The sequence below is a fragment of the Sinohyriopsis cumingii genome, chromosome 4, assembly GCF_028554795.1.
Source record: "Sinohyriopsis cumingii isolate HCF-2022 chromosome 4, ASM2855479v2, whole genome shotgun sequence".
Taxonomy (NCBI): Eukaryota; Metazoa; Mollusca; class Bivalvia; order Unionida; family Unionidae; genus Sinohyriopsis; species Sinohyriopsis cumingii.
The window spans coordinates 28,390,719-28,402,924 of NC_142964.1; the positions used below are offsets into that span (position 1 = coordinate 28,390,719).

The following is a 12,206-nucleotide window of genomic DNA, read 5'->3' on the forward strand; positions in this document are numbered from 1 at the left end:
CAAGGAATGACAACATGAGAAAAATAGACATGTTGTGGGGTTGTGAGAATGGTCTTGCCCATGGTCTAAATCTGCAAGACAAAACAAAGCAGACACTACATACAAGTAGTGTAGTGCTTATGAACTTGTGAGTATGCATGCAAAGCTACAGCTAGAGAATTAGAGAAAACTATTAATATTTAGTAAGTGAATGCTATATAATCAATTCTAGTTAAAAATCATCTGTAGGAAGGTCCAAGTGACTGCCTATGAATGTAGAATGACTGGAGTGTCACTTACATCAATTACATGTACAAAGTGGAAGGCTGAAATAATCAATTGTAGTAACAGCTTACCTGCCGGAAGGTAAATTTTTATTGCTTATACTGGTAAAATAACAAGCATCATTTATTGTAATTATATGTACAAAGTGGAAGGCAAATAATCAATTTTAGTAAAAGCTTACTCATAGGAAGGCCAATCTGTTTGATTGCCTATACAGGTAAAATCACTAAAGCATCGCTCACAGTAATATGTACAAGCTGGATGCTTCTGTGTAGACCATGCATAGAAAATGTACCTGTATTTATCTGACCACAGTGGAGGCTACACAGTGTTATAAATGAGTTTTCTATATTACACACAAAAACCTGCAAATTAAAATAAGAAATGAAGCATCATTATTGATACTTACAAAGTAAGTGCTACAATATATGTTATGAGACAATTTTACCCAGTTATGTTCTATACAGGTAAAATCAGTAAAGCATCATGTATATGACTTTGAATTAGATGCTAAGAGAATATACAAAATAAATCGGATGTATCCTCACTCAGCCAGAAATTATCCAGCAACATTAAAACATGCACTGATTAATAATGTTATAGCAATGTGAGGGGATGCTATTGCAATCGGTGCAAGTATTCACTAATTGTGTTAAGACAGCAACGTAATAAGATAAGAAGCTAGGAGACTTTGTTGCCAGTGAAAGGTCGGATAGAAAAGTTGGAAATTTATAGATAAAGTATACTTCCCTTTGAAGATGAAACTCTTCCAACTTGTTTTGGAGGTAGAAAACTTCCAGACAGAGTGCTCCTCAGCATGAACGGAAGTAGTAATTGACAATTTCACAGGATTTGGCACCAGTCCCAGTATCAAGAATGATCACTCTAACTGCCACCTAGGTGGGCAGATAACTTATAGCTTTTAACTAAAAAAATTTAGTCTCGGAAGGTTGGATTTATAAGGTAGTTGTAGTTCTCCTAAGGTATTATGAGTGGGTAACATATACTGAAGAAGAAACTTACAACTGAGGTAAACTCCAGTTTGCAGTTAGCAGTGAAATGATCAAGAAGTGTGTTGATTCCATGAATAGCTAGATGGCGCCGCTGGAACTCTTCAGTGCTGTCAGCTATCATCACCGGTCGTGTCATGGACAGGGACACATCCAGCGCTATCACAGTAGGCATGGTGTGTTTTATGAGCTGGACTAGATCTGTAAGATAAGGAAATGCATGTTATCTGTAAAATACATAGTTATCTGTTAGATAGATAATTATCTGTATAACATATAGCTATCTTTTAACTTGATACTGACTGAAAGTATCTTACTAGTCAATTGCAAAGTCACTTGATTAAGGTGTTAGTTCTAGAAGTCAAGTCTTCTCATGGGTCGATGGTTCTTCCAGGGTTTTCCTGGGTTCTTCCTCACCATTTATACTGGCCACTATGCATAACCTATCTTGTGCTGAAAAATTGTGTTAAACCCAACAACAACAACAACTACAAGTCAAGTACTCATATGATCAGAGTGAGCTACGATAATATCAATGAATACAACAGTTTTCATTATACTCTGGGTAAAATCAACTGTGCACAATTTTCATATAACTGTTAATTTTTAATGGGGAGGGGTTTATTAGGTCTAGGGGATTCGCACGATCACAAATCTGAGATAAAACACTGGAATTGGAGATGCCCCACACATCAGGCTATCTGATTTTTATTAATACTGATGATATGTAAAGGGCTCAGGATAACTACTTGTTTTTTCATTAAACGGATACTAATTGGCTGGGCAGAGTAAAACTTTCTAACCTGCTCATCCTTAGGCCGAGTAAACACTGTCATTAACAAGTGCCAATCTCACTAACATTTAGCCATGTCAATTATTAATTACATTTGTCTATTTGCCTCCTTGATGTCAGTGAAGAACATGTTGGAATGGTAGCCAACCTTTGTTTTCAACGTGCAAACTCCTTTGATGAACATGCTTTTTTTTCCATTTAGTATCAAACTTGCATCAAGTACCTATTTGCTTTTTTGCAGGAGACCCTGTAGCGTAGCAATGAAATGTACTTATTGTGTAAAGTAAATTGAGGACTGGGGTTAGTAACAATTGTAACTCACTCATTGATGGGACTAGTGCTTGATTTCATTTTGTGATCTATGCCTGTAGTTCGCAAATTTTGTCAGTAAAGGGGTCCTTTCATCGTCAAATCTAGGTATTTTTTATTTAATACAGATATATAGCAGGGACTACTTCCTGAATGGTGCATCCCAGTTTCAATACATTAATGATTTAACATTAACCTGGTTTAAGATAAAACCACTTTCTTTGATTTGTTTCTTCTGTTCATAAGATTACTTGTACACCTGTATATTTCCCATTGAATTTCACATCAATCATGAGAAAATGTTAATGTGAAATTTACCTTTATCTGAAATTCTTGCAATAATATTTAGAACTCTATTTTCTACAGTTAGCAGTTAACCAATAAGACTACCAGGTACTGGTGAACAAAACCTAAAGTTGAACTCATTCACTTCATGTAGTGACTATGTGAGCTATAGGTGTTATATCTGAGAACTTGTTTACACATAACTTTAAATGTGGATTTATTCAGTTTATTTCATCAGTATATTTTGCAAGATCATTATGTAACCACCCCATGAAATACATCTAGCATAATCATGTAATGTACATGGATAATTTTTTATTAGGAAGACCAAAATGTATGATCCATGGTAAATCCGGATTGAATGTTATGGACTATGCTACAGTGTAAGTGTGATCCATGGTAAATCTGGATTGAATGTTATGGACTACGATGCTACAGTGTAAGTGTGATCCATGGTAAATCCAGATTGAATGTTATGGACTTTGATGCTACAGTGTAAGTGTGATCCATGGTAAATCTGGATTGAATGCTATGGAATATGATGGTACAGTGTAAGTGCAGCATATCAGAACAGATCGGTACCTTCTGCACTTGTAATGTTTAGACCTGTTATAAACTTTTCTTTACCCTTTGAATGCCCAATATAAATAGTCCATGATGTGTCTATTTATACAGTGGCCAACTTCCATGAAGACTATTCACAAGGCTGAGACTACACAAATTACCAGTGTGTGCATTAGGGACAAGTCCAAATTATTCTGAATAATCTTGCCTCAGATCTGAACGCAAACCGTTTCTCCTTTGGCTTACTTTTTAAAAAAATGGAGACGCTGTACATTTAATAGTTATATCAGTTAGAAATATGATTTATAGCAGAGGAAAATGTGGCAACTCCTAAACAAATCAGCAATTTTTTTTAGGTCATTATGGGTTGCCTCCTTCAACGTACATGGATGTGGTTGGTATTAGATTTTGAAGTTATGCGATAACAAATCAAGTGCAAGATCTCTCAACAATTAAGAATGAAATGCCATTTGTAAAACTATACTAAAACTATACTATTACATTCGAGAACAACAATTAGGAATGAAGAAAATCTGGTAAAATTACATTAGTACTAAATTTTAAAATAACAATTAGAAATGAACAGACGTAAAATTGCATTACACCGCTCTGGTGGCCTAGTGGTTAGAGTGTCCGCCTTGGATGCGGGAGGTCGTGGGTTCGGTCCCCAGCTGAGCCATACCAAAGACTTACAAAAATGGTACTAACAGCTGCCTCGCTTGGCGCTCAGCATTATGAGGTTATGTTTTGGACTGGTTGGCCTGGTGTCAGGATGTGACTTGGTGGGACATCATGCTACATGTCTGTGGCATGATGCCCCAGTGCTAGATATCACTATAAACTGCCACAATGCAGACATCGTAGTAATATGACTGAAATTTTTTTAAAGCTAAGTTAAAAATCCAAATCACACACAAATTGCATTATTAAAATAATATTTAAGTACATAATAACTGGTTAGCCATCTAATTAAATAAATTCAATTTAGACTAAACGAATGAATGAATGAAAAGGAATTTCTTCACAAAAAGATTAATACTTGTAAGATTTATTTATTATGAACTAAAAACTAAAAATACATTTTGGAACTCGTAATGTCTGAACCAGATACTTGTAATATGTCCCTAATCTGAACGGAGTCCAAAGAAAACTGTGTTGGTTTGCCCAGAAAACAAATTGATATTAAAAATAAGAGAATATAAATTGCATTATGCATACATGCATCAATTTGGGATATGTAAATATTTACGTCGATGACAAATGCACCACTACAAAGACATGTTTAATTAAGTGCCAATTCTACAAATTGCTTGTGTTGAAGCGCTTAAAATACAAAAATGAACAATGAAGACCAGGGAGATCCGAAGGAAAGCTTCTGATAGTCTGGTTCCCTAACCTTTCTATACTCTGTTGCTGTAGTCATTACAAGGAGAAACAGAGTGGATAGAGGTCAGGAAACCGGACTATTGAGTGATTCCAGGACAATTTGGATATCTTCAAATCGAAAAGACATGTCCTTGGATTTTTGTAAAAGAATACCCAAAGTTGTAGGTTTTGTTCATCAGTATGAACTAGTTTCGTGGAAACGTTGTTTAAGTACTTCCAGTCATTTAAGTTTGAATTTCCATCTGAGCAGGATGCAGTGTTACTAAATTTAACTTAATCTGGTTACGGAATTCTGGCTGATTCGGCACAAATAACGGGCTGATTTCGACTGTGTGAACTGTTAACAGAAAAACAATGAAATACATATACCTGATTTATTTTAATAGTTATTACTGTTTTCCCAAGCATAATAAGAAACCGTGATAGCTCTTTCAAATTTATTTAAGATAGTTATTAAAAAAAATTAGAAGAAAACGTTCGAGCTATTCCATTGAGATTTTTAAACCAAATTAATTTTCTATTGTTTCAATATAGAAAATATATAATGTTAACTTTTCAATAATCAGGCCAGTATCAACACTGTCAAACAGTAATGCATGTAAATTGATTCAATGTATTTACTGATTTCTCATGCCAGTTGTGCTTTTTTAGCATTGTTACAAAAATCATTGTATAAAAATTTATTGATGAGTAAATAAATGTTATAGTGTATTTCGCTGTTATCTTTCTACTTTTATTGTTTAATTGTTTTTTTAGTAAAATCTTGAACCAATGAAACATTTGTTTTTCATTTTAACCTTTGAAATATTTGAAGCACATATTAAATCTTATTAGATTTGATTTTTGAATACATATTTTTGTACAAATTAATATTGATCAAATTAAATATAACTTCCATGTAATCGATGATCACAAAGTTATTTCAAGTTAGCATTATATTTTGTGGTCTAGAATGGCATTCAATAAATTAACAAATGATTTATAAAGTATTTTAATATAGCAGCTTTGGTAAAACGGCTTTCTTGCCGATTCATGGTCAGATGATTCCACTATTAGTGCTTGCAATTAAATTAATTAAGTACACAATCGTCAAAGATACTTATAAACAAATGGTGATAATTTAAATTAAGATGGTATCCTAGGGTAAACTTGAGATATGCCAATGTAAACAGATGAGAAAGTGCCAGGGATGATTGATTGTCTAGTGAACTTTTACATGACAAACAGACCTCCACCATTCAAATACTGAATTATCTGCTGCTTTATTATCATTACTCTCGTACATTATCCATTTTCACTAATATTGTGCATACATTTAAATAATGTTCAGCTAATGAAACTCAGTCAATGGTATTCATTGTTTTGTATATAGGGTTTATTATCACAAATAAATATATAACATAAATCTGTTTTGGAAATAGGCATTAACATACTCAGACTAATATATATTGACAACGAAAAAGTAACTGAAACATTAGCATGCTGTGACCTGTGCATATAAACAAAAGCAAATTATCTGTACTGACTCTTTAAGTGATGTTGTCAAACTTTACAAGTTCCATTTTTTGTAAAAACTGATCACTTTTATTTAGGTATTATGGGATTGCGAACTACAAGTTAGGTTTACTTAGCTCCATAATTGAAGTTTTACAACATGCAAAACTATGCACCTCTGAAAATGAAGAATTTACAAAGTAAGTGCTCCACTAAGCATCGGCAATTTTATGCTTAACAATAACTCATATTTACACACTTTCTTTGGAAGAATTTAGTTTAGTTTAAAATTACTTCCAAGAGATGTATGAGAGTGCCTTTAGTAAGTCATGAAAATTAACAAAAGTAATGGAGCTTCATGTTTGGAACTACTTCGTTGCTCTTAACATACAAGACATGACCTCAGAGTTGTTCTGCTTAGGGGTTATATCCAAACTTGGATAGGAAATTGCCAGATAGAAGAGTTGCTTGTTTAGTGACTATGGTTTAGAGTGTATTGGTAGTTTACACAATGATTTCAGAGAACAAATGGCTATTTAAAGAAAGATTATCAAGATATATTTCATCTTATGAGTTCCAGAGAATACAGACATATGATATTGATGTGTGATACTGCATGGAACTAAATAATAAATTTTACAGGACCCCACTTTTCATTTGTTTAGTATACAAGTTTTATTGGATACTATTAGAATATAGTACAGTACACAGTAGAACAAATCTAATAAAGGCATTGAGATACTCAGACTAGATAAAAGCACTTTAAGAAAAGAACTAACACTTATATATCCACTGTTCTTCAAAAAGATTCATAAAACATATTTCATCTTTCAACAGATAAAACACCACCATTTTTGTTCCATTATCATTTTCTTGATTTGAATTATTATGATGTCCATAAGACATATGATATTGTATTGAATTAAATCTTAAATTTGACCCCAGTTTAACTTTTTAATATTTATATATTATTCAGCATTAATAGTACATGCATATAGGACACTGTACAGGATAAATACTATTTCTAGATCAATCTAACAAACATTAACATTCTTGGACCAATATGTACAGACATAAAAAAATTACTGCATGAGCCCTGATTTTGTGATTTTTGCCAGTGTTAGTAATTTTAATTCTTAATAAAATAAGTTATTTAAATTGTGCTCAAAGGTGAATGAGCTGCTTTAAAAATATTTCACTATTAAAAAGTTAAATCGCAGATGCAAGATAAACAGTCTTATGTTATTTCATTTCATTATATATAACAACTCCATTATTACATGTACAATCAGGTTTTGTTTCCTTAAATACAGATTTGAACTTCTCAATGCACCTTTGAAATAATGAGAAATATATTTTAAAGAAATGTAAATGCCACATTTAAACTGAAGATGAAACTTAATATTTCACATGGTCCGAATCAGCCCTGAATTTGGTCAAAATCAGCCCATAATCTGAGCCAAATTACCCATACTTTTGGCCGTATATGCCAGGTCAGAATCAGCCATGGTCAGAATCATCCACTTACTCTGGTTATGGGCCTTTTCAACCCAAAAGTGCATTGGTCCTAATTTTTCGGCATCTGTATAAACTCAAACTGTTCCGACAACCATACTTTAATGTTGACAGTAAATAAAAGAGTCTGTAGGTTCAGTAATGTTGATAAAGAACATTTATGATTGTAGTTATTAGCAAGCCCAACATGCAGTTTCCTCCCCAGAGTTGACACATTTTTCTCAATTTCTCTACACTCCACCCCATTGTATATATTCCAGACAGTAGCATTTCTCCCACCCAACAAAGGTCACAAATGTCATTACTAGTAAGTTTGAAACCCACAATGAATAATGTGCCCTAAACAGCTTTTGATCTTGTCAGGTAATTTTCTTTATTTCCTGCCATAGCACTTATATCATGTCACTTTTATGCTGTTTAAATTTCTAACTAAAAGTTTTGTGCAGAAGTTGTATATTTACTGTGTGTATGTAATATGTGTTTTAAACTATTTGCTAATTGAAATTGTACATTTAAATGAATGAGAATATTAATGTATATTGTTTAGTTAATAGACTCACATTAGGGTTTATTTAGGCTATATTTATTGTTGTTCATATTTAATAAATAATTATTACATATGATATATTAATTATAGTTTGATTTTAATGAAAAAGTTTTGATTTGTAAAAGTGTAATTGCAAAATGTTTATAACAGGTTTTCTCATAGTTTTATGATAAAGTGAGATTGTGGGAATTCTATTAATACTGAATGTCCTCTTAGATCAGTACAAGGATGATTGGTTATCAGTTTTGGAAAAATCACTGAATGAACACAATTGTAAGATTTTGTTTTGTATATTTGATTTAATATATATTTGATTCAATTTAATTGTTTGTTTAATTTTTCTTTTGTTATTCCATTACATGCTATTGTAATGTAACTTTATTTACTGGAATAGAGTTCAGTTCTGACTGATTTTTTTTATTTTTGACATAAACAACTTTATAGAGACCTTATATTTAATGCTGACCTAGTTCCTGAGCTTGATTCAGAAATCAGTGACAGTTGTAGTTAACAATTTTTTTTATATTCTTTCCCAGAGTAAGATTCATAAAGTTGAATCAAGGCCATACTTGGAGTATATGACAAATAATATGTGTTTATTGTAACAAACTTTTGACTTTCCCAGAAGGATGCACTCTTGACCTCCATCCAGGAATCTGTTTTACGTTGTAGTTGGACTTATTACTGATGATTTGAGAAAAATAGTCAGTAGTGCCTTAACATTTAATAAGTCCAGTTGTTTATGTTGTGTCCAGTTTGGAGTAATTATTTTATTTTCTTCAAAGTATTTTTAAGAAAAGTTATTCCTTTCCCTGGAAATACTAGTGCTCTAAATTAATTCTTGGACATTTATCGAAATTTATACAGAAATTCAAAACCTGGAATAATATTTTCTGTGCTTCAACAAGAGACTGTTGACACTGCAGCATTTCACAGGTTACAACAGAATCATTGTCTTCCATTTTGGATTTTGCTCGGACTCAAACTCAGATTAATTTAGGTCTTTTTAAAAATAGGACTTCTATTTTTTAATTCTTGGATTAATTTTGGATTTGATTCATAAAATCATTAGTTCTTTTTCTCATTTTTACCTCTATTTTTTAAGGGAAATAAATTAATTGTTACATTTTACAAAGCTTGTTGTCTTCACTCTTTTTTTTTTTACTTTTTGTAAGAGCCTAAGCATGTAACAATTTCTAAAATAAGTCTCCAGTGGGGTGAATATTGAATCACAGAGTGTACTTACCTATTTGGAAATTTTGAATGTCAAACCATAAATGAAACATAGTTGATGGAGTTAATTCCATATGAAGAAACAAAATGTTCAGAATGTCAGAATAATGTTTTGGGTGACAGATTCCATTGCCTCAAGGGGCCCCGAGTGGCCGAGTGGTCTAAAGCGCTCTCCGTCATGGATCACTGCCATCTTACCTCTGTCTGCGTGGGTTCGAGTCTCGGGCTTGATCAATGTGGATATGTGAGAAAGCTTGCCGGTAGCTTCTCGTGGGTCAGTGGTTCTTTCCGGGGTTTTCCCGGGTTCTTCCTCCACCATTAATACTGGCCGCCTTGTATAGCCTATCTTGTGCTGAAAAATGGCGTTAAACCCCATAACGACAACAACAACAACCATTGCCTCAATAATAATTTCTCACTCCTCTTATCTTCCTCTTCTTCTTCTTCTCTCTCTCTCTCTCTCTCTCTCTCTCTCTCTTTGATTTTTCTGTCTGCCCTTTATTTCTTTTCCCTCTTGTTTTTATTACACCATGATGGTTTCTTATATAACAGAACTTTTATTGCACTTGACTCATATGCCCTAGTGTGACTATTTTAATAACAAAGTTTTGTTATATTCATTTTGCTCTGCTACTTTACAAAAGTGTGAAAATATCATCTTTGATCTTTAATTGGACCACTGATAACAGTTGTAGTTAGCCGTGGACTCTAAAGTTACTGTCCAAGGTTTAGCATGTTGGGGAAACTCACTTTAGATGTGTGATATCCAACAGTACCATTTGCTGTGCTATTGTATAAACAGGGGTTAGTTGCAATGATTTGAAGGACCATTGCAATCAACATACAAAAAAAATGAATACAATGCCCTGAATCTGTTTTGAAACAAAGACTTCAGGCCTCCCATATACTGTCTGTAACTCATATCTTCAGTTACAAAAATGTGAAAATATTCTCCTTATTTTGACCACTAATGATAGGTTCAGTTAGTTGCAGTCTCATTAAGTTAATAGTTTTTTAGCAAGTATGTTTTATATTAAATAATAAAATGTTGAAAAATTGCAGGAATTTACAAATCCAGTTGTAATCTCTTACCAGTATACCAGTGTGTGTGTATCTCTCTCTCTCTCTCTCTCTCTCTCTCTCTCTCTATATATATATATATATATATATATATATATATATATATATATATATATATATATATATATTAGCACCTTTAGTTAGCATTTATATGTACCACATTGACCTACTTTAATTTATTTTTGTGGGTCTCAGTTTTTACAGTTTGGTAAGAAAACAAATTTTTGTGGGTGTGTACATTCATGGCTTTACCCATCTCACCCATGAATGTTTGCATATTTGTAGGAATTTATTTTGTGGATTAGCATCTGCAAAGACCAAAAATAAAGAATAAAAAAAGAAAACTTTGCAAACAACAAAATGATGGTGGTTACTTCAATGGTTATAACAATACGATTACCTGTAAGTCGAGCAGGAATCAAATGCCATTCAATAGTTATAACAATATGATTACCTGTAAGTCAAGCAGAAATTAAATGCCTTTCAATGATTATAATGTTATGATCACCTGTAAATCAGGTGGAAATCAAACACCTTTCAATGGTTATAACAGTATGATCACCTGTAAATCTAGAGGAAATCAAACTCCTTTCACTGGTTATAACAGTATGATCACTTATAAGTCAATCAGAAATCAAATGCCTTTCAATGGTTATAACAGTATGATCACCTGTAAATCTAGCAGAAATCAAATGCCTTTCAATGGTTATAACAATATGATCACCTGTAAGTCAAGCAGAAATCAAACACCTTTCAATGGTTATAACAATATGATCACCTGTAAATCTAGAGGAAATCAAATGCCTTTCAATGGTTATAACAGTATGATCACCTGTAAATCTAGCAGAAATCAAATGCCTTTCAGTGCTTATAACAGTATGATCACCTGTAAATCTAGAGGAAATCAAACTCCTTTCAATGGTTATAACAGTATGATCACCTATAAGTCAATCAGAAATCAAATGCCTTTCAATGATTAAAACGGTATGATCACCTGTAAATCAGGTGGAAATCAAATGCCTTTCAATGGTTATAACAGTATGATCACCTGTAAATCTAGCAGAAATCAAATGTCTTTCAGTGCCTATAACAGTATGATCACCTGTAAATCTAGAGGAAATCAAATGCCTTTCAATGGTTGTAATAGTGTGATCACCTGTAAACCTTGTGGAAATCAAATGCCTTTCAATGGTTATAACAGTATGATCACCTATAAGCCAATCAGAAATCAAATGCCTTTCAATGGTTATAACAATATGATCACCTGTAAATCTAGCAGAAATCAAATGCCTTTCAATGCTTATAACAGTATGATCACCTGTAAATCTAGAGGAAATCAAATGCCTTTCAATGGTTGTAACAGTATGATCACCTATAAGTCAATCAGAAATCAAATGCCTTTCAATGGTTATAACAATATGATCACCTGTAAATCAAGTGGAAATCAAATGCCTTTCAATGGTCATAACAGTATTATCACCTGTAAATCTAGCAGAAATCAAATGCCTTTCAATGGTTATAACAATATGATCACCTGTAAGTCAAGCAGCAATCAAATGCCTTTCAATGGTTATAACAATATGATCACCTGTAAATCAAGTGGAAATCAAATGCCTTTCAATGGTCATAACAGTATTATCACCTGTAAATCTAGCGGAAATCAAACGCCTTTCAAGGTCAGTTATTACATTATGGGCTTTTTTTTGTCCAAGTGATCAGCATCAAA

At 32.8% G+C, this 12,206-nt stretch overlaps 2 protein-coding genes across 4 annotated transcripts in view; one reads left to right on the plus strand and one right to left on the minus strand.

Moving 5' to 3' along the window:
- Positions 1 to 4,583, minus strand: part of LOC149800862 (integrator complex subunit 14-like) — a 63,383-nt gene extending 58,800 nt beyond the window's left edge. The window contains exons 1-2 of one of the 2 annotated variants that reach the window (XM_089954874.1): positions 4,444 to 4,583; positions 1,288 to 1,475 (exon numbers count right to left, since the gene is read on the minus strand). In XM_089954874.1, the coding sequence (XP_089811000.1) occupies positions 1,288 to 1,449 (162 nt within the window). In that variant the 5' untranslated portion in view covers positions 1,450 to 1,475; positions 4,444 to 4,583. The remainder of the gene's footprint in view (positions 1 to 1,287; positions 1,476 to 4,443) is intronic. The other variant, XM_089954875.1, reaches the window with a different exon arrangement.
- A 77-nt stretch (positions 4,584 to 4,660) lies between these two features.
- LOC149800863 (N6-Methyl-AMP deaminase-like) overlaps positions 4,661 to 12,206 on the plus strand; it is a 45,904-nt gene continuing 38,358 nt past the window's right edge. For both annotated transcript variants that reach the window (XM_089954876.1, XM_089954878.1), the window contains exon 1: positions 4,661 to 4,772. In XM_089954876.1, the coding sequence (XP_089811002.1) occupies positions 4,737 to 4,772 (36 nt within the window). In that variant the 5' untranslated portion in view covers positions 4,661 to 4,736. The remainder of the gene's footprint in view (positions 4,773 to 12,206) is intronic.